At 53.0% G+C, this 27,574-nt stretch overlaps 1 protein-coding gene across 1 annotated transcript in view; it reads left to right on the top strand.

Moving 5' to 3' along the window:
- The window catches only part of Fnbp1 (formin binding protein 1), a 76,925-nt gene that overhangs the window by 10,402 nt on the left and 38,949 nt on the right, over positions 1–27,574 (top strand). The window contains exons 3-4 of the mRNA XM_019207887.2: positions 3–86; positions 23,064–23,179. Coding sequence (XP_019063432.1) covers positions 3–86; positions 23,064–23,179 — 200 coding nt within the window. The remainder of the gene's footprint in view (positions 1–2; positions 87–23,063; positions 23,180–27,574) is intronic.

The following is a 27,574-nucleotide window of genomic DNA, read 5'->3' as shown; positions in this document are numbered from 1 at the left end:
AGGCGGGGACCGCGGCTCGGGATCGGGCCAGTCTCCCGGTGAGCCGGACAGGCCGTGGGGTCGTGGGGTGCCTGGAGTCGTCCGAGGTGAGGTCAAGAGATCTGTCAAAATAAAGCAAGGTTGGAGCGATTAGAAACGGCGCATCCTCTCTAATTTTTCTTCTTTTTGCTTTGTTTTTACATAACCATTTCTTAGATTCTGAAGCAGGTACTGTTATCGTTATCAGTACTAAATCCTGAGGCCAGTAACTCCCTTAAATTAATGTGGTTTAAAAGCACCCCGTCCAAAGAAATTCGTGACAGTGCTTCAGCTGCTGTTTGCAAATATCCATTGTAGAATAACATATGGCCGTCAATATTTGCACACATGCAGTGAGTAAAAATCTGCCCCTATAAATGCCCTGGAGCAATCTTCCTTCTCCCACTCCCTTTCCTCCTTAGTTATCACTGAGTGGGGCGGAGAAATCAGTAGCCTATCAAGAAAACAAATTTTTGTTTCCGGTTGTTTAAGCAGGAAGATGGAATTCTGGTGGGAAAAACAGTGTGCTTCTGTGAGTTAGGAACTAGAGGAAAGGAGGTTTCACGGTGATGCTGTAGGGAGGGATTTCCAGGGGGAAAACAGAAAAGAGCTCCAGTGGAGCTGGGCGTGGTAGAGCAGGCTTGTCATCCCAGCACTCAGGGAGGCTGAGGCAGGAGGATCGCCAGCTCCAGCCCAGCCTGAGGAACTTAGTGACTTGGTGAGACCCCACTCAGAAATTTTGCAAAGGCTGGTGGATGTCGTTGTGTGTGAAGGCCCTAGGTTCAGTCTTGGGAGTGGGGGCTCCCACTGCCTGTCCTATTCTGCACACATTTTGTTTTGAGAGTGGAGCGGTGGGAAGGAAGCAAAGACAGGAGTTTGGAAAATAAGTGGGAACTGCTGAGTGTGGTGACCCACACCTGTCATCCTAGCACTCAGGAGGCTGAGGCAGGGCGATCGCTCGAGTTCTAGGCCAGCCTGGCCCACACAGGGAGGCTGTGTCTGAAATAAGGCAAAAAGAAACAGGAACTGCAATATGTATGAATGATGTGAAACTTTGGTTCCTAGTCAATGATTTGAGGTGGCCCTGGGCTGATGGCACTGAAACAAAATTGGTCGGAATTGATACCCACCGAAGCCGGGTACCAAGTACAGGAGGGGCCATAGCGCCTTTACTTCTACTAACGCTTGAAATCCTGTACAACAGGAAGAGTCGGAAACTTGAAGGGAGAACGGTGTGCAGCGTTGGGCCGTTTTCACTTGGTAGCTCTGTGAGGAACAGTGAACCAGTGAGCAGTTCTGTAGACCCAAGTGTGCGCACACATGAATTGTTTTAGGTTTGTTGTGTTTGAGACAGGGTCTCCCAGGTTAGCTTTGAACTCTGTGTAGCTCAGACTGACCTCAGACTCACAGCGATCCTCCTGCCTCAGCCTACCCTGTGCTGGGATAACAGGCGTGCGCCACCACACCTAGCTCAAAGTTTGAGCTTTAAAGCTAAATGCAGAGTCACATGGAATAGCAAAATGTCTGTTACCACTTGCCTTTTTTTTTATTAGTAGTTTCTAAGATTTAGAAAAGAAGCCCTAGAGTACCGAAGGAGATGTGGCTGCACCACGAGCCCGTCCACCCGGACCCACAGCCGGGGGTGTGTGGTGCACCAGCGGCCTGGCCAGGCCGGTGATTGAGGGTTCCCCTTACAGTGGCTTCGGGCCGGCCTGGCGTAATGAGTTGATGACAGGCTGCTCACCCGGCTCAGCAGAACCACAGTGCTGGAAGCAGGTCGAGCCGAGTTACTCAGAGCAAGGTGCACACCAAGCGCTCGAGGCCCCTCACAAGGCCCTGCACTTGACACACATTTCAGGACTTCGCTGAAAGTCCACACAAGCTTTTAAAAACGACAGGTTTCTAATGCGTGTTTGCATCAAAGGCCTATGCCGAAACCACATCCTGCCTTGTCATGACAGTGAAAAACTTTTTCTCTGCTTTTAAAAAATTCCTTCTCAGAGCCCAGCACAGTGGCTCACACCAGTCACCCCAGCAGCACCCTGGGAGGCTGAGACAGGAGCATCACAAATTGGACCCCAGCCCAGACGACTTGTTGTTTAACAAGACCCTTGTCCCAAAGGAAATTAAAAACAGGGCTGAGGATGTGGCTCAGGGAGAAGGCCCTGGGTTCACTCCCCAGTTGTAACAACAACAACAAAAGTGTTTGTAGGAGTAAACTTTCACATTTAGGAAACTTTTGAGACATTGAAGAATGTCAGGAAATTATACAACTGTACAAATCAATTCTAATGTGTAACTTGTAATAATTTTATCAGATTAGTTTATATTTGAGCTGAGCTTTTTGTTTTTGTATGAGGCCAAACAGCAGAAATAGCTATATTAACATAACTAGATTATAATAAAATGATTTCTATATAGCTTTTCATAGCACTGCTTTTTTTGAGACAGGGTCTCTGCAGTTCAGGCTGGCTTCAAACTAAAGTGATCCTCATGTCTCAGCCTCCCAAGTGCTAGGATTACAGACGTGCACCACCACGCTCAGCATAATATTGTTTTTGAATCAGTTAGGTTTTTTTCTTAGCTAGGAGTGGTGGAACACACCTGTGATCCCAGCAGGAGGCTGGGGCAGGAGGATCTCAAGTTGAAGGCCAGCTTGGACTGCGTAGAGAGTTCAGGGCCAGCTTGGACTACATAGTGAAACTCTGTCTCAAAAATCCAAAAGGAATACGAAATAAATCTAAAAAGTTTTTGAGACACGGTCTCACTGTATAGGTGAGGCTGGTCTCGAACCCTGTGTAACCGAGGTTGGCGCCGAACTTCCCAGACTTGCAGTGATCCTCCTGCCTCAGCCTTCTGAGCTTTCTGCTCTTTTTCTTTGTGTGGTGCTGGGAATCAAACCCAGGCCCTTATGCATGCTAGGCAAGCACACTACCTCTGAGCCATATCCCAGCCCCCGAGTTAAAAAATTTGTATGGGATGGGACCCCTGTAATGTGAGCCCTGGTAAAGTTTCCGCACATGCGCTGTGAGGCGCCTGCGTATTCCTGTGGACGCGGGTGAAGTAGATTTTAGCCCAGCCTGCAACACTGAGCCCGAAGAGACGGTTCTGTTTCTGTGTGAGGTTAACAACGCTCAGCCGGGTGTCGCTCAGCGGCGGGGTTGCCAGCATCACACGCACTCACCCCTGCTCTCTCTCACACTCACACACACTCACACACACACTCACACTCCCACACACTCACACACACACACTCACACACACACTCACACACACACTCACACACCCCGCCAGCCAGCCTACCCACTGACTTGGGGCTGCGATTGCTCAGTGGGGAAAAGGCGCGGCAAGGAAGGCGTGTTACCCTGGAATGTTTTTGGTTTGGTTTGGTTTTTGCGGTACCGGGGATTGGGCCGAGAACTCAGGATCTTGTGCGTGTGAGGTGTGCGAGGGGCACTGAGCCACATCCCCTGCCCCACCTTGGAATTTTTTTTCTTGCCTCCTTATTGGAAGGCGGTGACAGGTTCCTGAGGTGTCAGTTCCGGTTTTTAGGAGCCTTCTTATTAGTGTGAAGCGGGAAGTGCAAGAGTCCCCTGGAAACTTAGCTTACAACCCTGGTGCAGGCTTTCAGGCAGCTCCCTGCTGGACCGGTCCCTCTCCTAGGGAGACCTGGGAATAATTCGGGTCGTCAGCAGAGGAAAAGGTTGCCTGCCTGCTTGATGTGCAACTTTTTTTTTTTTTTTTTGAGGCAGGGTCTTGGTATAAAGCCCAGCGTGACCTTGAACTTGCAACAATCCTCCTGCCTCAGCCTCCCAAACATTGGGATCACAGGCCTGCACCATCGTGCCCAGCTTCGAGGCACGTTGTTTTCAGTAGAATTTATTTTTTTCTGTGTGGGGTCGAACCCAGGAGCTCCCGGGCTAGGCAGTGGCTGTACCATTGGGTCCATCCTCAGCCCTAATCCGGCTTTTAGGACCCTTTTGGGCCCCTGAGGAGGAACTACTGAAACCCATCTCCTCTGCCCCCAAATATACACCGCCTGGGTGCGTGGATTTTTTGCTTTTGTTGCACTCTTGGTGCTGAGGACTGAACCCAGGACTTACATATATATTTTGGTAGTATGTAGCTCAGGCTGGCCTCAGGCTTGTGGTGATCCTCCTGCCTCAGCCTCCTGTGTGTACCACCGCACTGAGGTCCTGAAAAGTGTATGTTAAATCTGAAAGTAGTTAACTCCTAACAGTCCCAGGGATTGGGGAATCCTTAGCCCTTCTGACTGCCTTTGACTGCGAACTGGAGCCCACCATTCACAACAGCTCTCAGCTTTTCTGCTGATCCTAATTCTCCCGTCAGAGAGTTGTGTTCTGGTGAAGGTAGGAGACAGTGCCCCGGAACTGTGGCGGGTGAAACACTAGTGCTCAGAAGAGAGATTAATCAAGTTTTCTTCATCACCCAGCCTCGTTAGATCACAGCCTGTTCTGGTTAGCTCAAAACCAAACAAACCATCACCTTGGTGATGTGACGGGTGCTTTCCACACGCCTGTTGCCCTCACTTGGTAAATGACACCTTCTGAAAATCTACAGATGTTGCATTTGTGATAAAACGGTATCTTGGCCAGGCACAGTGGTACACACCTGTAATCCCAGCACTCGGGAGGCTGAGGCAGGAGGATCCTTTTGAGTTGGAGATCAGCCTGGGCTATGTAGTAAGACCCTGTCTAAATAAATTTTTTAAAAAGCCCTGAATTTTAAGCCCCGTAAATGCGAGTTCTGTAGGGGTCCGTGCTTGGTTGGGGGCCACAGTGCAGTTTGCAAAGGACAAGGGTGAAATATGGATGCGCCTCTCAGGCAGTGCCCACTTCCTCGCCAAAGCTAGTGCTGTGTTTCCTGCAAGTATTACTCAGACCGGTTTCATCAGCACCACCCATATTTAAAAATAAGGTTTTATTTTGACACTTAAAAATGGTAAGCTATCAAGAAGACACAAAGGCCCCGGAGGTTAATCTAATTAGATCTGAGAATGTGGGTGTGTGAAGTCCGGAATTCATCTACTGGAATTAGTTTATCAGGAAATATTTGTTTGCTATGTTAGTAACATACTCTCATGCCAGCATGAGCCTAGTGCTGTGTCTGCTTAAAAATGCTTAGAAATCACCGGTGCCACAGGCCTGGGGTCCCAGCACTTGGGAGGCTGAGGCAGGAGAACCCCTGGGAGTTCAAGGCTGCCGCCTGGACCACATAATGAGTCCCTGTTTCGAATAAACCCAAAGAAATAAAAATAACAAGTTATGAGAGGCTGACCATATAGATTATATTAGAGTGAAATGGGGGTCAAGTGTAAGTATTGACTGCTTTTTTTTTGAGACAGGGTCTCGCTGCGTAGTTGACCTTGAGCTCACTATGAAGCCCAGACTGGCCTTGAACTCACAGCACCACTCTTGGCATTGCTGCTGCTTGCAGCCGCCCTGGTGCTGGGATGACAGACAGGCGTGTACTACCATGCCCAGCTACCTTTGGCTTTTTGAGATAAAGTCTTGCTTTGTCACCCAAACTCATTTCAAGTGACTGGGCTCAAAGGATCCTCCTGCCTCAGCCTCCAGAGTAACTAGGGCTACAAGCATTTTTGGTTTTCTGTTTTTGTTTTGTTTTGTTTTGTTTGTACCGGGGATCAAACTCAGGACTTTGTACTTGCAAGGCAGGCAGTGGAACCACTGAGCTAAATCCCTGGTCCTGGGCTACAGGTTTTTGTAAAGGTAGTTTAACTATAGTTTGATGAAGACCTCATCCTATTTGTGAATTTTTCGATAAAATTTAGTTTCTTTCTGAGAGAGGATCTCAGGAAGGTATGTACTTCTGGCTGGCCTTAAACACACTATGTAGTGGCGACCCTCCTGCCTCAGCCTCCTGAGTGCTGAGAGGGCAGGTGGGTGCCACCATACCCAGCCTGTAAAATGTATGTGGAGATTAAGAGCCTCAAATGTTTAGTGCAAGAAGCAGACACAGTCCACACCCCCCAAACAAAACCAAGATGAAGCGGGTGGAGCCTTTATTCCTGTCTCACAGAAGCCATGACACCTTTCACATTGGGTCCTTCACGCCACATAAACTGGGGCCTGTGTGGCCTCATTTAATTAAAACGTGGCCCATGGGTGATTGGAATTGGGCTTGGTCTGGTTTCGGGCATCAAACTTGGGACCTTGCGCTTTTAGGTGGGCAGTGGCCCCGCTGAGCTAAATCCCGGGCCTGGAATTTGTTTTTTCACAGGAATCAGTCCTTGGACTGCCATTTCCAGCCTCCAGGGTGCCCTTCCACGGTTCCCACCTGTACTTCCCTGTTCACTGTCACCTAAAGGTGGGGACGCGTAGTTGTTCAACCCTCCATCCAGCAGTGTGATCACGTGTATCCAGCCCATTGTCTTGAACAGTGTTCATTGTCTTGCTGTTTATGTATTTATTGGTTAATGCTGTTTGTTTGTTTGTTTGTTTGTTTGTTTCAGACAGGGTCTCCCTATGTAGTTGAGACTGACCTGGAACTCACTGTGTAGCCCAGGCTGGTCTCGAACTCACAGCGATCCTCCTGCCTCAGCCTCCCGAGTGCTGGGATGACAGGCGTACACCATCACACCCGGCTATTTATTTTTATTTATTGGTTTTGTTTGTTTCTGGTACTGGGGATGGAACTCAGGGCCTTCTGTTTTGTTTTGTTTTAAATTTTGAGACAGGGTCTCAAAGTTGCTAAGTCTCCAGGTTGCCCCGCTGGTCTTGAACTCATGCCCCTCCTGCATCAGTGCTGAATGCTTCTCACCCCCATGGATGGAGTCCGTGCCTTACCCCAGAGCCATGACCTGAGGAGGACAAGGCTGATCAGCCTGTGACTGGGAGCCCAAGGGAGCCGCTGGGTCCTGGCTCAGACCTGGGAGAGCCCTGGGACCGCCAGGAGGCTGCAGGGCGCAGCTCCCCATGTAGCGGGGGAGGGCATAGGCTCCATGCCCGCCGTGCACACCCAGCCATTCGCTGCCCCCGGGTGCGAGACCTTGGCCCTTACTCCTGGGAGGCTGGAAGCAGGGCATTACCAGCACTCTGAGGCTGAGGCAGGAAGATCTCTGTGAGTTCAAGGCCAGCCTGGGCTACATAGGGAGACCCTGTCTCAGACAAGAAGGGAGTGACCTCTGCAGGAGAGCTTCGACAGACGGCACTGCAGGCTTTGCACCTTGGCCGTCGGCCCATTTTTGGCCCATCTACACGTGACACACATTCTTTCCTCTCAGTTTTGTTTTTCTTTTCGAGGAAGGGTTTTGTTCTGTACTTTCTACTGGCCTTAAACTCGTGATCCTGCTTTAGCCTCCCAGAGTGCTAGGGTTACTGGCTGTCATCTCCAGGCCTGACAAGTGTTGGCATTCTTTTTTATTGTTTATGTATTTAAGGGTTTTTAAAAAATGTATTTAAGTTTGAGACAGGGTCTCGCCTAGTAGCCCAGTCTGGGCTCGAACTCACAGCCACCCTCCTGTCTCAGCCTCTTAGGTGCTGGGATTACACACTGGTTTAAGAGATAATAATTTGAATAGATCCCTGGGGGAAATAGTTCTCTTTGGCTGTTTTTACCATCTTTAAAAAGTTCCATCGAAGCCAAATTATTTCCCCGTCACAAAGCTGGCTGTCACTTGTAACAGCTAATAGATGAGCTCTACATAGTGGCTGATTTCCTAGCAAAGATAACAGAGGCTTACAGATATTTGCAGCAGGGAAGCTGTGTAAGGAAACCCCGGCAGGGTCTGCTCAAGCGAGGACTTGTCTCATGAGCGTGTGCTTAGCTGTTCGGTGTGTTTTTTACTGTGACTCTGATTTTTTTCGGTATGGGGTATCGATCTCGGGACCTTGAGCTTGCAAGGAAGGAACTGGAACCACTGAGCTAAATCCCCGGCCCCATGACTCTGAATTTTTAACTTTAAATTTTATTTTGTTTTAAAAATAGGCTAGCTAGCTGGGCATGGCGGCCCACACCCGTGATCCCAGTACTCCGGGAGGCTGAGGCAGGAGGATCACTGCAAGTTTCAGGCCAGCCTCGGCCGCATAGCAAGACAAAGCCCAAAAGTGTCAGAGGACACAGCGCCCTCTCAGCAGCAGAGCTGGGTCCGAAGGCAGCCTGAGAAGGTGGCCAGGAGCCAAAGCCGCGTGAGCCTCTGTTCACCCCACAGGCGCACAGGACGCCCGTCTGCTGCCTGAACTTCAGCCTCCCTGGGCGCGTCGGGTCGCTTTCCTTCTCGCCACCTTGGCGCAAACCCTTGCTCCTCTCTCTGCCTGGCACAACCTGGACAGTGTCACGGGCTTTGTCCCCAGCCCTTCCGGCCTGGGGATTGGATGCATACTGAGCCTAACCCGAGACTGGTGAACGAACAGGAGAGGTCTCGAGGAAGAGAGGTCTGCTCCGGAGCCTGGAGACTCCCACTCTGACCTACCCTCTCCTCACAGCTTCCTCTGCTCAGAGCTGCACTCTGCGCCGGGCTCCTGGAGAGCACAGAGTCACAAGGAGCAGGGCCGGGTCACCGACAGGGCGAGTTTACGGGCCGGAAACAGCGAGCTGAGAGGGGTGGGGGTGCGCTCAGGACGGAGCAGTCTCAGAGGTGGAGGTCCCTTCCCTTCACCCCACCCTTCCTTCAGGCTCGCTGCAGCGTAATAAGCTGTGTTGCCGTCTTTCTGGGTTTTTTGAGACAGACGGGCTCCCTGTGTAGTCCAGGCTGGCCTTCAACTCACTACGGAGCCCAGGACAGCTTGAACTCAGAGCAATCCTCCTGCCTCAGCCTCCCGAGTGCTGGGATGACAGGTGTGCACCACCACGCCCGGTCAGTTCGCGTCACTGACCACCTGCTACATGCTGTGCATTGTTCTCATGGAAGGCACTGGGCAGTTAAGCAAACCACAGTGGGTGTGGTGGCGCAGGGGGCTGAGGCAGGGACAGTGACAAGTTTGAGGCCAGCCTAGGTAATTTAGCAAGGCCCTGTCAAAACAGAAACAAGCCGGATGTGGTGGTGCATGCTGGTCATCCCAACACTCAGGAGGCTGAGGCAGGAGGATCGCTGTGGGTTTGAGACCAGCCTGGGCTACACAGTGAGTTCCAGGTCAGTCTCAACGACATAGTGAGACCCTGTCTCAAAACCAAAAAAAAACCCAAACAAACCAGAAACAAAACAAGAGGTCTGGGGATGTAGCTGAGCACAGCCCTGGGTTCAGTCCCTGTACTCAAAGACAAACAAACAGAAAAGAAAAATTGTTATATTTCAAGGCGGGCACAGTGGCAATGCATGTTACCCCAGCACATGGGAGGCTGAGGCAAGAGGGTCGCCCCTGTTTGAGCACGGCCTGGGTTACACAGTGAGACTTTGTCTCAAAAAATAGCAAACTTGGGGCCGGGCATTTGGCTCAGCGGTGCCGCCGCCTGCCTCGTAAGCACAAGGTCCCGAGTTCAATCCCCAGTACCAAAAAAACAAACAAACAAGAAAGCAAACCTTTTAGACTCCTGCACGGTTACCAGGACAAGGTCCGTGTCGGGAGGGAGCGAGGACAGAGGTAGCCGTGATGTCCAGGATTCCGGGCAGGGGTCTGGTGAAGATCTGAATTGGGTGGTTGCAGAGCTGGGATCGGGAGGGGAGGTGGTCACCCCGGTCACAGTCCTGTCAATGGGCCCAGTACCGGCTCGGTCTGCCAGGCGCTGTTCTTTTGGGCGGAGGCCGAGGCCCTGCTTCAGCGAGTGTTTGTCTTCAGGGAATCAGTGTGTGGGTCGCATCGCACTCCAGTGGCGAAGTGGGGGCTGCAGGGGCAGAAGTGGAGCTTTGAGCTACAATAGGCTGAAAGGGGTAAACTCTCATCCCAGCATGGGGAGGCTGAGGCAGGAGGATCCCCATGAATCCGAGCCCAGCCTGGGCTACACAGTAAGACCCTGTCTCCAACAAAAGAGACAAACTAACAAAAAGCTACTGTTCCAAGTCATAACTGGGAAAAATAAAAATAGGTAGCCACCGATGCCAGTGGACATTCAATTTTGGGCAATCATCAAAAATTAATGTCATGTGGTTGAGCTGAGCAGATTTTTTGCCAACAGTGTAATAGAAAGGGCTCCTTGTTGAGTGAGATTTCTGTGGTACCTGACACTGCTTAGCTCTTCCTCTGTCTTTCCCTCCCTCTCTCCTTTTCTCCCTCCCTCTCTTCTTCCTTCCTCTCTTCCTTGAGAAAGGGCCCTACCGTGTAGTTCAGGCTGCCCTTGAATTTGAGGCAGTTTTCCCGCCTCCGTCCCAGGCGTGCGCCTTGTGGAGGCTTCAGCAGCGCGGTCAGCTGGCCGCTGTCTGGAGGAAACGCTTCCGGGTGATTCCAGGCGCCTGCCGAGGCCCAAGGCCCAGGTTGGCCGGGCCCACGTTCCTGACCGCGCGCCAGGGACTCCGCTGGCCTTGGGTGCGGGTTCGACGGCGGCAGCAAAGAGCGGCCCTGGGTGTTGGAGCAGAGTGCGAGCGCCACCTCTGGGCTGCAGGGCTGCGTGTGGCCTCGTATTCCTGGTTTAAAACCAAAATGAGCTTTTCTCTTGGACAAAGCCCTTAGAATATGACATTGGAAGGCTGAGAGGCGTTTGGACGTTGAAGGTGGCTGAGCAGGAGCCAGTCCGGCTGGGCGCGGCTCTGTGGGACCCTCGCCTTGCAAGGGTGGCCCTGGGTTCTGCCCCCAGCACCACGGAGAGAAAAAGTCCTGACGTTAGACAGCAGGGAAAACCGGCGCCTCGAGTGAAGGTTCTTGTCACAAGAGTGTCTCATTTTGCCAGGTGTGGTGGTGCACGCCTGTGATCAATGTGCTCAGGAGGCTGAGGCAAGAGGATCCCTGTGAGTCCAAGGCCAGTCTGGACTACAGAGTGAGACCCTGTCTCCAAAAAAAAACAAAGATCGATTGTGTACTTCGCATGCTGAGTCGCGTCCTTCTGTCCTCCTTTCCCGTGAGCCCACTCCCCGCTGCAGACAGCCGGTCCCAGCCCTGCACACAGCTCCCTGGCCTTGTCCCCCTGCAGCCGCCCCTGACGGCTGTCTCCGGTCCTCCGTAGGTGAGTGTAGTCCCCAGCGTGACCCGGTTCACCCTGACAAATGGAACTCCGCCGTGTCTCTGGGAGTGCTAAGCACCCTGGGCTTGGTGACCTTCTCCACACTTCCCATGGGTGATAGGGGACGAACCCCTGGAGCGTCCAGGGAACCTGAATTCCAGGATCGGCTGCCAGCGCCCCCTCCTGGGAGGGGAGGACTGGTGCGGACTGAGCGGACGCCCTGCCCAGCCTCTGCTGTGGGACTCCTGAGGGCTGCACCTGGCTTGGGGCTTCTCATGGGCCAAGGGTGGGTTTGGAAGCCAACAGGCGGGGCCACTGGGCTGTTTTGCTCAACAAAACGTTTTGGTGGAGGCCAAGAGGCTGAGGCAGGAGAATCGCTTCGTTCACGGCCAGCCCGGGCTACACGGTGAGGTCCCTGGGAGGCCTCGCTTGCTTTGTTGCCTCCGAGGAGTGGAGCAGGCGCGGCCTGGGGTGGGCAACTGTTCCACACGGTGGCCGCCGAACGACTGTGCTGCCTTGGTTTCCCTGGAAGGGAGGCTGATGGGGCGAGGAGGGGACGGGCCGTGGGCGGGGCATAGGCGTCCCTGGTGACCCAAGGCCAGGCAGGAGTCGCCTTAGATGAGGAAAAGATGATTGAAGACGGAGGGGTTCATTGTGCAGAGACTGGCTCTGCGTTAGCAGCACCCAGCCGGTCTCACCAGCCAGCCGCCAGCACGCGCCATCTACAGAAAGATTGTTTATTTCAAAGAAAACAATATTTATCGGAGCTGCGGGCCCCACCCAGCTCACAAGCCTGGAGCCAGGCCGGGCTTTCCCGTGACCCGTGGAAGAAGTCAGCCCCGGCAGAGATTGATTATACCAAGGGCAACCGGGAAATAAAGTTTTAAAAATATATTACAGCTGAGCATGGGGGCGCACACTTGTTATCCCACACTCGCGAGGCTGAGGCAGGAGGGTCGCTGCCAGTTTGAGGCCAGCCTGGGCTACACAGCAAGTTCTTTGTATAAAAAAGAGAACGTCAGGCCAGAGATGTAGCTCAGTGGTTCTACGGCCTGCCTCACAAGTTCAAGGTCCGGGGTTCGAACCTTGGTACCAAAAAAAAAAAAAAAGAAAAAAAAGAATGTTGTTTGTCTGACATCTGAGGATATTAAAGCCTGTTCTGCACTTTGCACTCACAGCTCTAAAGGAGTAGTATATGTTCAGTTCTGTCAGTATAAAGCTGCCCACGGAGTACGGCTGGCAGTAGTCTTCATGGGAGCAGTACAGTGGCCCTTCAGCATATGTACTACCTAGGTGTGAGAGCCCTAAGTGGTCTGTTATGGGTTCTGTAGATCTTCCTGCCTCTGCCTCCTAGATGCTGGATGACAGGCGTGCACTACCACGCCTAACTTGACTTCTTTGCTATTTAATGGTTAATTTTCTGTTCTGTGAATCCACCCCAACTCAAACCAGCCAGATTGCTACTGTGCACCTCAGTTACTGAGGCTGATTTGAGACCCTCGTTAGGTTTGGGAATCAGAGAGCCCAGGTCCACACCTCAGAAGACGAGAGCTGGACTCTGGACAAGACTCCCAGGCAGTGTCTCCAGCAGTGAACGCGCACCACGTGTTTGAGGTGTCCCTAATGACTGGTGGCTGAACAGGTTAGAGGGTGTCGACGAGCTGCCATTTATAAATACGCCCACACCAGAAGTGGTGGTGCAAGCTGTGATCCCAGCACTTGGGAGGCTGAGGCAGGAGGATTGCCGTGAGTTCAAGGCCAGCCTAGGCTACAAAACAAGACTGTCTCGAAAACCAAAACAAAATAAAAATACAGCCGTGTGAAGTCAGCCTCAGACAGTGAATTAGGAATTGTCCCCCACCACGGTGACTTCCTTGAATGGCTTGCTAAGCTGGCTGCCAGAGGTGCGGTCTTCTCAGGACGCGCGAGCCCAGCGGCAGGAACGGTACCGTGCAGGTCCCAAGTCAGCCTTCTAATACCTTGGCAATTCCGGCACGGGCTGTAAAGACTGGCTGTAAACACGGCTCAGTTTGCCGCCCTGTGACCCACGTCCACAAACAGCTGTTGTGCAGGGTGCACCGCCTGGCTCCGCGGGGCACAGACAGCAACAGCCCGAGAGCTGTCCTTAAACGCAGTGGTCGTGATGCGTCTGGAAGCTGCTGTCATAGTTTTTCATGACCTCAGACCCATCTGTTCTGAATGACTAGCATTGTGGTATCTTGTATTCGAAGTGCCTGGAGAAAATAGCCAGCAGAGCCAGCGTGGTGGTAAACACCTATCTTGCCAGCACCCCGGAGGCTGAGGTGGGAGGAGTCACACCTGCAGTCCCAGCACAGAGGAGGCTGAGGCGGGAAGATCACTGAAAGTTCAAGGCCAGCCCAGGGAGACCCTGTTTGCCTTAATCAGTCAATCAATCAATCAGTATTTTTAAAAAGTGGATGCGGCTGGGCTTGGTAGCCCACACCTGGATTCCAGCACTCGGAGACTGGAGCAAGAGAGTTGAAAGTTGAAGCCCAGCCTGGGCAATCTGGGGAAGACCCTGTCTCAAAATTACAAAATTTGGGCCTGGGGATTTAGCTCAGTGGCACCAAGCTTGCCTTGCAAGCACAAGGTCCTGAGTTGGATCCCTGGTAGCCAACACAAATTAAAATAAAATAAAAATAATTTTCTTTTAAAGATTAGGGCTAGCTGGGCATGGTGGTGCACACCTGTAATTCCCCACACTCAGGAGTCTGAGGCAGGAGTGTTGCTCTGAGTTCGAGACCAGCCTGGGCTACATAGTGAGTTCCAGGTCAGTCGCAACTACATAGTGAGACCCTGTTGCAAAAGAAAACCAAAAAAAAAAATAAAAAGATTGGGACTAGAGCTCAGTGCAAAGGTCCTGGGTTCTGTCTTCAGCAGCAAATGCAGCAGCCGCGGTTTCAGTGATGGAGCCGGGTCTGTGCTGCCATCCACCAGCCATGGGTGAGCGGCCTGCTTTGCTGTGTCCTGGTGTCCGCGGCAGGCTGAGGGCCTGAAGGCTTCCCAGCCACCCTCAGTCTGCTCGGCATTCACGGCACACGGAGGAAACCTGGCTGGCACTGGGCCGATGCTCCTGACACTGGCATCGCATATTAATTCTCTCTCTCTGCCTCTCTGTCTCTCTCTCTCTCCCTCTCCCCCCCCCCTTGAACTTTCAGCGATCCTCCTGCCTCAGCCTCCCCAGTTCTGGGGTTCCAGGCCTGGTCACTGTGCGCGGCTCGAACATGCTGTACCTACTGGTCTTGCTCACATTTGGTGGTGTTTTTAGCTACATTCTTAATGCCTTTGAGTTTTGTGTTAACCGGGAGAAGTTTCTGTGTTGCAGAAATAGTCGCTTTAATGACATTCTTATGTTGCCGTTCTTAAACAAGCGACACTTAGTAACCCTAAGATATCTGGAAGACACTGCCAGGCGAAGAGAGTCACAGGGCAGCTGGGAGGGGTCAGAGGAGAGGTTTGTGTGTGGCGTTGCCATGGAGGTGGACGCGGCTGCTGTGTCCAGCAGATCCGAGCGCGGTGCTTTGTCCTGGCCGCTTAGTATTCACGGCCGAGTGTGACCAGCCCGGGGCCCTCTCTGTGGATTTCTCTTTGAACCTGCAAACTGCGGCCACCGGCTGTGTTTGGTGGCTGGAGACCGCTGTGTGTGGGGACCCTCGGAAACCCTGAGGCCTCCTGAACGTGAAGGTTAGCAGGGCGCTGTCATTGCTCTCGGCTCTCGGTCGCCAGGTTGAACTTGTGCAAATGCTTTGGTTCCAGATGGAGCAGTGTGTGTGGAGCTTCATTCGCTGCTTTTTGAGGGCAAATTACAAACTTAATACTCTGAAATGTTTTCTTAAATCATTCCCTTGATTTACCTTCCACACACGTCACTATTGAACTCATAAAAGACTTTTAAATTTTTATTTTATTTTTAGTAGTTCAGGCTGGCCTTGAACTCACTATGTAGCCCAAACTGGCCTTGAACTCATAGAGATCCTCCTGCCTCAGCCTCCCGAGTGCTGGGATGACAGGCGTGGGCCCCCATGCCTGGCCTATGAATGTTTCTTATGAATGCTGGATGTGCTAAGCGAGCTGTCCAAGCGAAGGGTTCCCTGATTTGAGGAAATCCCCACTTCAGTGGGCCAGCGTGCCTTGTAGATACTCTGATTGTTTGGTTATCCCAGTTTCCTTTTGAAAATAAACAACCTCAGGAATGAAAAAGAATGTTTTGAAAGTAAAATGTCAGCGAAGACCTGAAAACACTGCTGCAGCGGCTTTGCTCAGAGCCGCCAAACTCAGAAGCAACCGGCTGAGCGGCGCAGAGCCTCCGGACAGCGGGCAGTTACTCGGCAGTGAAACAGCGCGGGTGCCCGGCCGTGAAAAGGCACGGAAGAAACTTAAATGTGCAGAGCTGACAGCTGCACTCTGGGCCGGGGATTTGGCTCCGTGGTGCCGTCGCCCGCCTCGCAGGCGCAAGGACCCGAGTTCCATCCCTGGTACCAAAAAAAAAAAAGATCCCAGCACTGTGATGGTCCAGGGAAGGGAAACTATGCAGGCAGCAAAAGTCCAAGCTTGCTCGGCAGTGGGGAGGGATGAAAAGCTGGCGCACAGGGGGTTTGTATGATGCTGCAGCCGTGGGTAAATGACGTCACCCATGTGGCAGAGCTCAGGAGGACCGGTGCCAACAGCACCGCAGTGAATGCCGCGTGGGGGTTGCCAGCGCCAGGCAGCGTCGGCTGTGCGGAATGGCAGGCGCGCGGGGCGAGGCGCGGGGGCGCTGGGCTTTCTGCCCGACTTTTCAGCAAGACCTAACATTACTTTTTAAAAATGAAGTCTGTTAGGCTGAGGCAGGAGGATCGCCATGAGTTTGATGCGAGCCTGGGCTACACAGTGAGACCCTGTCTCAAAACAAAAAAGTGTCTATTCGTTTAAAAAGTTAAAAATAGGTGAGTACAGAAAACAGAAGTCTTGAAGCATAAAGATCTAGAATCTTCTAATATTCATGGTTGGAATACTTAGTGCAAGTCAAAACTGTGTACAGGGCTTTAGATTTAAAACAGTCTACAGCCAGGGATTTAGTTCAGTGGTTCCGCCGCCTGCCTCACAAGTGCAAGTTCGATCCCTGGTACCAAAAAATAAAATAAAACAATCTACATTTCTCCCATGACTTTTATTTTCAGGGTCTCACTATGTAGCCCAGGCCGGCCTGGAACTGGCAGTGATGCTCCTGCCTCAGCCTCCCGAGTGCTGGGATTATCAGGGTGCACCACCGCTCCCTCATTGGCAACAGAAACCCCAGGGAGCTCGGAACAGAGCCTTTTAACCGAGACGGGGTCTCCCTGAGTAGGGACACTGGAAGCGCTTGGTCCCCGGCCCACGCCCGAGACGGGGTGGCCTGGTCTCCCCGGTCTGGGCTTGTCTGTGCAAGGGAAGAGGGGCTCAAGGGCCCTGGCCTCTGCCTCCCCTCCGCAGCCCCGGCCCCCACAGGCCCTCTGTGCTCAGCGCCGGTCTGGGCAGGTGCTGGCCTGCTGGGCTGCACCTGTGCCCAGCCCCCAAGCCTGGGTGTGACGTGTGAGCTCCCGGTTAGGTCTCCCCCACTGTGAAGAGAGCAGGAGGAGGGTGAGAGGCCAAGCCTACTCCTCATCCTGCTGCAGAGCCTGCAGGCCTCCATCCTGCACTCAGGAGGCTGAGGCAGGAGGATCGCCAGGACATCAAGGCCAGCCTGAGCTACTCAGTGAGACCCTGTCTCGAAAAACAAGAGGAAAGGAAAGGAATTTGGGGGTGCCTTGATGATGCGGGGGCGTCCCTGCAGAGGCCTTTATCACAGGGATCTAAGGCGTTTAGCCTAAACACCTTCTCTGAATCCTTGGAATCTGTCTCCTCCTCAGATCAGGCCCAGCCCTACCTTATCAGCCAGGATGATCTGGGCTTCTCTGTCTCAGAGATGTGGGAAGGGAAAAGCAAGCAAAGTAACCTGAGGAGGACAGAAGGGAGACGTGCTCTGCCACCCGCAGGTGCTTTTCTTAAAAGTCCAACTTTACAGTTTGTCTTGTCTCCTTTCTGCCTTATCTTTATTCTGTCTTACTGAGGAGTGCACGCAGGGCCTCCACACCGAGCTCCATTCCCAGACCTGACACAGGCTCTCACTGTGGAGCCCAGGCTGGCCTTGAACTCACAGCGATCCTCCTGCCTCAGCCGCCTCGTGCTGGGATCGTAGCAGCTGCCACCACAGCCGGCCCTCTTTTTTTTTTATTTAGAGACAGATTGCTAAGTTGTCCACAATGGGCTTGGACTTGGCAATCCTCCTGCCTCTGCCTCCCAAAGTGCTGGGCTTACAGGCCTGTGCTTCCTTCCCCAGCTCTGAGATTTTCATGAGGACAAAAAAGGAAGTCCATCAATCAGGGAGTGGGTTTTCCTGTTGATTGAAGTTTTTCTTTCGCGAGTTCTCTACACTTTTGATTTCCAGTTGGCAGAGGCTCAAGCGATCTGACGTTTTTCTTACACTGAAGATTTTGCCATCAACTCAATTGTGAATTAACAGTTCTGGAGTATGACAGAAGACTGTGTGAAAATGGACATGTATGATTTACACAAAACCAGCAGAATGAGCTGCACACACCTGCGGTCCGGCACTGAGGAGGCTGAGGCAGGAGGATCGCTGTGAGTTCAAGGCCAGCCTGGGCTACAGAGTAAGACCCTGACTCAAAAAAAGAAGGTGAAACGAGCATCTCATGTCCGTGCCCCTGAGCCAGGAAACCAGACACTCGTGCCCAGCATCTCCACGGCCCCTTCTGATGACCCTCCCACCGCCTCGCCCATCCTCCCCTAATCGAGTGTCCTACACATTTGGCCTTCCGTGATACGCGTTCAGCCGCACGGTTTTATGAAACCTTTTGTGTGTGTCTGCGGCGCTAACATTGATTTAAAAACACTTTTTAAGTCGAGGTCTTCTTGCTGCTCGCCTTTGGGTAGATCCTCACCCTGACACTTTTCCCTCCAAGGTGGAGGGACGCCACTGCCACCGACGTCACCCTGAGGGCTTCTGCTTCCTGGGGCCAGCCGCCCACAGCTCGGTCGGCAGCCGGAAGCTGCGGGCACAGCCGAGGGTGCTGCCCTTTGTCGACCGGTGATTTGCGGGCCTCGGCGTCCCGTGACCTCGAGTCTGTGTCCCTCAGAGAGAGTCGCTTTAGCAGGTTGGCCCCCAGGCCAGCTTCTCCCAGGGATTCGGAACCAGGGCCCCTCGAACACACTTTTCCGTGATAGGAGGCCCCATATTCGAAGTTGCCCTGGCACAAACTTGGCTTGGTTTGAACGCAAGGAGCAGTGTGATCTCAAGTTTGAGGTCGGCCGGGCCTGGTGGTAGATGCCCTTGATCCCAGCACTTGGGAGGCTGAGGCAGAAGGATCACTGGGCGTCCACAGCCACCCTGGGCTACATAGTGAGTTGAAGGCTAGCGTGGATATGTAGACCCCACCTCCAGAAAGATGCGGTCGGGGGAGGCCTGGCAAGTGCCGTGAGCCTGCAGCCAGCGCTGGGCAGCTTCCCCAGGAGTCCTTGGGGTTTTGGAGTGAGGCGGGATATGTAATGCGTGCTCATAAATTAAACAGTAACTTCCATTACCTGGCTTTCTTCACCCTCGCACATGCGCACCTTAAACATCTTAGAGTAGCTGGGTGTGGTGGCTCAGCCTCTGGAGGAAATCACCAGGAGTTTAAGGCCAGCCCGGACTACTTACTGAGATTCTGTCTCCAAAAACTGAAGTCTTTGATGGAGCAGTGAAGAGCATTACCTTTACTGTACGTCAGGCCTCCCCAACTGGGGATCGGACCCAGGGCCTTAGCACTGAGCCAAGTCCTCAGCCTGTTTGTTTGTTTTTTTGCAGACAGGGTCTCACTGAGTCCCTAAGTTATCCAGGCTGGGCTCAAAATTGGGATCCTCCTGCTTCAGCCTCCCAGAGTTGTAGGGATTACAGGCGTTGAACACCATGCCCAGCAATACGTGTTTATAATAGTATGGATTCTAGGATGGGGTATTCCTAAAGCACTTTTGCACACTAACACCAGAATTCTTATGCAATGGAGTCGTAACAAGTTGGTTTTTCCTGAATCCCTCTTTTGCTAATTTTTTTTTCCTTCGGTACCTGGGATCAAACTCAACACCTCGCACTTGCCTGGCAGATGTGGCGCTGCTGAGCTCCATTCCCAGCCCCCTGAACACTGCTTTTGTCTGTAAGAATGAGAGACCACAGCACATGGTAGTGATTTTCCTAGAACTGGACAGACAGAAATGATGGGGGGGCTGTGATCTCCGGGAAACAACTGCCCACGTTTGTTGTCAGTGACAGCATCCCAGCTTTTCAGTGAAAATTAGCAAATGGGGAAGGTTGTGTTTGAGCTCGACAGTTTCCAGATATTTAAAGACAAAAGATGAGCTAGGGTGGGGATGTAAACAGGCACATTTAATATCTTGCAACAAAATGCCTCAGTTCTAGAAAACAGCATCTGTATGTATCAACAAGATCCTATTTTCTAACTGCCCGGGGAAGGCTGTTACCTGATCGTGCACAGGTAAAGAGCCACTCAGCCAGGCACGCGTGTATCCCCAGCACGTGGGAGGCTGAGGCAGGAGGATCGCTGCGAGTTCAAGGCACATAGTGAGTTTGAGGCCAGCTTCCAGTGCTTAGGGAGACCCTGTCTCAAAAAACCAAACCAAACCAAAATACAAGATTGACCAGAGTATCTCATTGTGACGGAATCTGCTGAGTTCCCGCCTGTGGTTCCAGATGTTCCATGGCAGTCAGCCTTTGAGAGACGATTTGTGAAGTATCAGAGTGATATCAAAGGGTATCTGCGATTATCTGAGAAGAGCGTGGAAACCCCGCTGTTCCTGACCGCCCTCCTGTGGGAAGCTGCAGTTTTTACTGCTGCAGGCACAGTCCGGAGTGGCAGGCTGAGTGCAAAACCCTCAGGGAACCCAGCTGTCTCCAGTTAAGCCGGGCCGCAGAGAGGTCTGCAGAAAAGTAAAACGGGGAAAAAAAGTGAAAGAGATCCACTCTTCTCGCTAATTTTTCTTTTTTTGCAAAATCAGTTTTTAAAAACAAAAAATATGCCATTTTCACTAACATGGGATATGTTTATCTATTTAGATGTATTAGTAGATATTTTTAAAATCTCTTTAATTTTTGAGTCTTTATTTTTTCTGAGGCAGGGTCTTGCGATGCAGTCCATGCTGCTCTGGAAATCACTGTGTAGCCCAGGCTGGTCTCGAACTTCGTGATCCTCCTCCCTCAGCCTCCCGAGTGCTGGGATGACAGGCGCACGCCCCCACGCTTAGCCTGAGAGACTTCTGACAGGGCTGAGGGGTCCTCTGAGCTGCTGTCGCGTGGCAGCAAGAAGAAGGGGCGCATTTCTGATAACTGTCCCATCCCCAAAGCAGCGAAGGCTAATTTTTAAAGGACCATTTATAATATTTGTTCACAAAGGAGCCTTTTTAAGATTTGGATTTTTTTTTTTCCATTAAATCTTCCAGGTTTTAGTCAAGAACGTAAGTGGTCGATTCGTTTTTCATCTGCTTTGAATTTTCTTTTAGCTGCTGTCAAAAAAGCCCACACCGCTGCTGGGGCCTTGAGGAGCAGCAAGGGTGGGCTTATTTGTTACTGTCTGGGGCTTTGTTATTAAGATCTGTCATTTTACTGAGAGCTTAGAACAGCTTGCAGGGTGGTATTTTGTCTTGTTTTATGAGACAGGGTCTCACTGTGTAGCCCAGGCTGGCCTCAAACTCCCCTTGATCCTCCTGCCTCAGCCTCCCAAGAGCGGGGATGACAGGCGCCCGGCTGCCGGGAGGTCTTGAGCACAGATACATTTTATTCAGAAATGTGTGGGCTGAGACCAGTACGGTATTATGCGTGTATTTTTGTTTTGTTTTGTTTTTTGGTACCGGGGATCAAACTCCAGACCTTGTGCTTGCGAGGCAGGTGGCAGAACCACTGAGCTAAATAAATTCCCAGCCCCTCCTGTGTGTTTTTGAAGCAGGGTTTTGCCTTATTGCCCAGGCCGGCCTAGAACTCTAGGTCAAGCGATCCTCCTGTTTCAGCCTCCCGAATACCTGTGACCATGGGCGTGCACCGGAGTGCCTGGTGGAGGCCAGCCTTGTCATTCTTCGGAGAGATGTCTCACTGTAGCCCTGGGCTGCTCTGGAACTTGTGATCCTCCTGCCTCAGCGGGACTCGGTTATATATGTGTGATGTTAAAAAGAATTGCAGACTAACCGAATTGGGGAAAATATGGAGTCAGATTGTTAACAGGACAAGGAAGAAATCTAGGAGCAGCGCTGGGTGTCGTGGTGCATGTCTGTGATTTCAGACTCGGGAGACTGAGGCAGGAGGATCGCTGTGTGTTTGAGGCCAGCCTGGGTTACAAAATGAGCTCAACGGCAGCCCAAACTATGAGACCCTGTCTCAGAAAAACGGGGGGAAAGGGCAGTGTGGCATTACCCAAAGAGGACCTTTCTGTGGGCGAGGGGTTCTTAGCACTTTTTTGGTACCGGGGATCGAACTCGGGACCTTGCACTTGCAAGGCAGGCGGCAGCACCACTGAGCTAAATCCCCGGCCCTCTTAGCATTTTAAAAACAAACTTTTTTGAGGGCCGGGGATTTAGCTCAGTGGCACCACACTAGCCTTGCAAGCCCAAGGTCCTGAGTTCAATCCCCGGTACCGCAAAAACAAACAAACAATTTGCTTTCTCCCAAACTACATCAGCCAAGCCAGGGGCACTAACAGAGCATTTGAAGAAGCCGAGTTACTTCGGCTGGTTCGCAGCTGTACGTGAGTCGTTTGTGGTCTGCTCTCTGGTGCTTTGGAGAGACGTGCAGTCCTGTGAGCACTGTGTGTTTGCTCACCAACCCTTGTCAGCAGAGATAACAGAAGTAGCCTTGCAAAACGGAGCCCAGGGCTTTTGTGGTGTACTCTGTAGAGGGCCAGGAATCGGTGAGAACTTTAAGTACTTGTCCTAAAAGCTACTGGATTTTTTTTTTTTAGATGGTGTTGCTATGTAGCTCAGGCTGGCCTCAAAATCACAGAGCTCCTCCTGCCTCAGCCTCCCAGGCAGCTGGTACCGCAGGTATATGCCACCATGGCCAGTGAGGTTTCTTAAGTTTGAGAAAGAATGGTTTTGACTTTTTGCCTTCTCTGTCCTCCTCTGCCCAAATCTAACTTCCATCAAAACTGCTTACCTTATATTTTGCACAGCTTTGGATATTTTGGGGGGTGTTGTTTGGGACAGGGTCTCATTTGCAGTCTACACTGGCCTTCATCTTACTGTATAGGCCAGATTGGCTTTGAACTCGTGGATCCTCCTGCCTCAGCCTCCCACATGTTGGGATCACAGGCGTGCACCACGACGCCCAACATGACTGAATGGAAATTGGAGTCCCCGCAGCAGGGGGGATGTGAAGTTGATGTAAGATGGAGAGGTACAGGCAGGCGTGGTGGTGCACGCCTGTGATCCCAGCACTTGAGAGGCAGAGGCAGGAAGACTGCGTCGAGTTCAGGGCCAGCCTGAACTATAAAGTGAGACCCTGTCCCTGTCATCCCCCGTGACCGGAAGCGGCCTGCGGTCCGGCCACTCCTGCAGTCCTGGGTCACTGGGCCCTGGGTGGCCCAGCCGTGCCGTCTCCACCGCCCTCACGGGGTCCGGGACTCCCCAGGCCCTCAGAATAGCTGTGGCCGACAAACCTCGGTTCTCCAGGCCAAGCACTGGTCTGGGCACCCGGCGAGGGCTCGGAGCTCGGACGAGAGCGGGGTGTGTGCGCGCAGCCCTCCCGCCCCTGCCCACTCGGCGCCTGCTCTGCTCCCCACGGTGGGGTCTCACCGTCTTGCCCCAGAGTGGAGCTTCTCTCCGGGACGGGGCACCCTGCCGTCTCGCACCCAGATCTGTCAGCAGGAGGCTGAGCCATGCCCTCCGCCCTCTCCCAACAGGACCAGTTTGACAGCCTGGAGAAGCACACCCAGTGGGGCATCGACGTCCTGGAGAAATACATCAAGTTCGTGAGGGAGCGGACGGAGATCGAGCTCAGCTATGCCAAGCAGCTCAGGTAGGGGCCGCCGTTCAGAAACGGCCGTCTCGGAACCGGACGCTAACCCTGCGGAGCACTAGGAGTGAAAAGCAAGGTGCTGCTTTAGGCTTGGTTCTGTGTCTTATTTTCACTGCTATGCTGGATGGATGCCAGGCCCCAAACCTGCCACACGCCACAGCCTCAGCCCCATTTTGTTTGTTGAGCCAGGGTCTCACTGAGTAGTCCTGGCTGGGCTGGAGCTCTAAGTAGCCCAGGATGGCCTCGAATTCAAGACAATCCTCCTGCCTCAGCCTCCCGAGTGCTGGGATGACAGGTGTGTGTGACCCTGCCAGGCCCTGACTTGTAGTTTTAGAAGCATGGAGTTGTCATCGAGAGAGTGAGCACAAGCCATGCATCGTGATGGTGAAAGAACATAGAGTTTTGCAGGGTTGTCACTGTCACTTAAGTAAGCATCTAGCATCTACTCAGAAGGCTGAGGCAGGAGGGTCACTGCAAGTTCAAGGCCCGCATAGTGAGTTCAGTACAATGAAGTAACTTACCTAACCTGCCAGCCCCACACTAGGTCTAGCCCCCTGTGCGTCAGCCCCGCCGATGGCTTAGCCCTGACAGCAGGAAGGGAAAATGGCCCCCTTTGTGTTCATTATTTAAGTGCTGCCCCCTTCGTCATAGGCGTTGCCTTCACAGGGAAACGGCTTAATAGCGCCTGGCTTGGAGGAAATCACGGCCTTCCCCGGTAGCCTCCCGTGTTGTCTGGAGGACTGTTGGGGGGAGCATTGGTCAGTCCTGCCTGTGCCCGTGTGTGCATGCGTGGTGCTGGGGCATTGCTTACGCTGGCTCAAGCACTCTCCGCTCAGCTCTGCTCTCAGGCTAGGCCTGTTCTCCCTCCTCTTCTTTCTTCTGTGTGTGTGTGTGTGTGTGTGTGTGTGTGTGTGTGTGTGTGTGTGTGTTGAGACCGGTTCTCACAGGTAGTTCAGGCTGCCCTCGAACTCACTACAGAGCCCAGGCCTGCCTGGAACTCGTGGCGCTCCTCCTGCCTCAGCCTCCCAAGAGCTGGGATCACAGGCGTGCGCCCCCAGGCCCGGCCCTTTGGGTTTCTCCTGCAAGGTCACTGGGTGGACCCTGGCCAGTCGTGTTTCTCAGCTCACCCCACCCCTTCCCGATCGCACAGCCCTGAGGGAGCGGCAGGAAGCTGGTGTGCAGTCCCAGGACTCGCCGGGCGCTCCTGTCTCACCAGACGGCATCTCCGGCACGGCGGGGTGGGCCCCTCCCCACGCCCTCACCCTGTGCCGTTCCTGCCGGTGAATGGAGCTCACTCGTGGGTGCTTGGCAGAGCTGTGGAACCATCTCGCACCGTGGACAGCTTTTTCCTTCTTTGTCCCTTTGGTCCTGGGATTAACACCAGGGCTCTGCACTGCCGTGTACAGTGGTTCCGATTTCACTGTTTATCGTGAAACAGTGCCGGGCTAAATTACTCATTTGCCCAGCCGGGGCTTGAACTTGCGCTCCTCCTGCCTCAGCCTCCCAGAGTGCTGGGTGCAGAGTAGTAGCCCGTGAACAATGCCTCTCACCAAAACTTTGAATCCTGCGCCCAGCGCCTCAGCTCACGTCTGCTCCTTCTGTACCGCTCCTCTGCGCATCTGTCCGCTCTCCTCGCGATGCACCGGAAGCCCCATCCCGGGTGGACCCAGGGCGCAGAGCCAGCCAGGCGGGAGTGCGAGTCTGCAGGGCGCAGGCTGGAGCTGCCTGGCAGCGTGGCTGGATGCAGAGCTGCGTGTGTGCAGGGCTGACGGGCAGGCGCGGCGACAGAGCAGCTGACGGGACTGAGGTTCTGGTCACCAGCACCCTGGGGAAAGATTGAGAGTAAGCAAGACCTACGTCATTTATCGGGGAGGCCTGCTGGCCCACGCCTTCCGTTCCAGTGCTTTGGGAGGCTGAGGCAGAAGGATCGCTCAGTCTTGAGTCCCTGGGCTACATAGTGAGTTCAAGGCCAGCCTGACCTACCTAGTGAGCCCTGTCTCAAAAAAAAAAAAAACAGGATCAGGGATTTATCTCAGTGGCACAGCGCCTGCCTTGCAAGTGCAAGGTCCTGAGTTCAATCCCTGGTACCGAAAACAAAACAAACAAGAAAGCCGGCCCTTATCTTTCCCACTGCGTAGCACCAGCAATGGGTAGAGCGTTGCCTGGCTGTAAGCATCAGGAAAAACCTCTTGCTTGAGAACCAAGGGACAGAAAGTGGCCAGCACATGGGCTGTGGTGGGAGCTCTTCTGGGTTGAGGGGCGGGCAGTGCTAAGATCCTGAGGCAGAAGCAGGGCGAGAGAGGCCAGCATGGCCGGAGTTTACTCTACAAATGCTTGCTTGAAATTTCAGAGTGAGCCTGGAAACCAGTGCAGCTTTTCCAGTGAGAAAGACTTGCACCGGTCAGTGCTTTCTCACAGGAGCTGAGGGATGTTCGGATGTCCAGAAGAAGTGTATTGCTAGTAGAATTGGTTTGCATCCAGCAGGGCGTGGTGGCGCACACTTGTAATCCTAGCACCAGGGAGGCTGAGGCAGGAGGCTCACCCGAGTTCAAGGCCAGCCTGGGCTACAGAGTGAAACCCGATCTCAAAAAACAAAAATATTTTTGTTTTCTTTTAGTGGCAGGATCCTACTGTGTCACTCAGGCTGGTCTCAAGCAATCCCTATGCCTCAGTCCCCCAGCAGCTGGAACCCCGGGCATGTGCAGCAACTGGCGACCCTAATGTAATTTTAAAACATCACATAGGACCTGAGTAGGAGAATCGATTTTTGATTATCTATAGCAAGTATTTCTTGTTTGTTTTCGAGACGGGGTTTTTCTGTGTAGCTAGGCTGGCCTCAAACTCACGGTGACCCTCCTGCCTCAGCCTCCTGAATGCTGGGATGACGGGTGTCACCTCCACAGCAGTTCCTCCCTCCCTCCCTGCTCTGTTGCTGACAGACCTTTTCACTTGGTTCTGCCTAATCCGTGCAGCTCAGCCAGGTGGCCCGGTTCTGCTTCCAGAGCTCAGCACGTGGGTGTCCCTACCCTCGCTCTCAGTAGCAGCAGGATTTGGGGGCCGACTGAGCTGGGTCAGGGAGAGCCGTGGTGCTGGTGCCTCCTCCCCGCTCCGAGGCTCCGAGGTCAGGCCTGTGTCCTTGGGGGGGCTCCGGCCGCAAGCTGAGCTCCTTCAACAAAGAGGTGCCTCAGGTTGGGGTGTGCCCTCATGCACTGTGCCTGGGTGCTGCAGTCCCCGGCTTCCTCTCTGCATCGGAGCCTCCTCCCCACCCACCCACCACCCACTTCTGTCTGAATTCCGTCCTGTGGCCCTGAGCAGCAGGGTCTTCTGTCTCTTTCTCTGTCACCTCTTCGTGAAGCCTGTGGACTGAGGGTTTGTTTTCTCTTGCTGGAGGCTGAGGCAGGAGCATCACCACCAAGTCCATGGCCAGCCCGGCCCAGGCGACACGGTGAGTTCAGGACCAGCCTGGACTATGTAGCGAGGCTCCGTCTCAGCGGCACCCCCACCCCAGGAAGAAAAAGAAATTTGTTCTGGGCTTTGTCTTTTACGTGTTGTTGTCAGGAAAGCACTGTTTTGTAGTTGCATTTGTACTCTGCCACCTTTATCCAGAAATCCGTGGTGAGCGTTAAATAAAGGAGAAACCCGAGCCTTCCGGGCCCCGCCCTGGTCCTGGTGTCTGAGGTCCAGCAGGCCCAGGATCTCTGTAAATTCCCTGCTTTCCGGGGCGGCAGTCTGCACCCTGCTTGGCCACGAAGGGTGGGGTTTTCCTCTTCCTCTTCAGTCTGCTGGACAGTGAGTTGAGTAAACGCTTCCGGTTTCCCGAGAGACCCCGAAACTTTATTTATGCCTATTTGTTTTTATTCTGGTTTTTTTTGCGGGGGGGGGGGCTTTTGCCTTTTTGATGGAGGGTCTCACTGTGCAGTTCAGGCTGGCCGGGAACTCACAAGCGGTGATCCTCCTGCGTCAGCCTCCTGAGCCCTGGGATCACAGGGGTGCGCCACCGTGCCCAGGCCCATAAGTCTAAAGATGTTGTTTTTTTATGGTGTCTTTAAAATAATTTAATACAAGAAGGGGAAAGGTCAGTTTTTCTCCGTGGAGTCTTAGAGAAATGTCCCTGAGCGCAGCTCCTCTGTACCCTTGTTTACCTCTGATGCTCCTGCTGTGTTGATGGATAAATTATTTCTACAAGCGCTTTTAAGAAAGATCTGCATAGCTGGGCGTGGTGGCGCACGCCTGTAATCCCAGCACTTGGGAGGCTGAGGCAGGAGGAACGCTGTGAGTTGAGACCAGCCTGAGCTACATAGTGAGTTCCAGGTCAGTCTCAGTACATAGTGAGACCCTGTCTCAAAAAATGAAAAAAACACCGGGCGCAGTGGCGTACACCTGTATCCCAGCACT

This window comes from Fukomys damarensis, unplaced genomic scaffold (genome assembly GCF_012274545.1).
Source record: "Fukomys damarensis isolate Sample0158 unplaced genomic scaffold, DMR_v1.0_HiC HiC_scaffold_36, whole genome shotgun sequence".
Taxonomy (NCBI): Eukaryota; Metazoa; Chordata; class Mammalia; order Rodentia; family Bathyergidae; genus Fukomys; species Fukomys damarensis.
The sequence above is the reverse complement of the archived record's forward strand: the minus strand, read 5'-3'. Positions and strand labels throughout refer to the sequence as shown.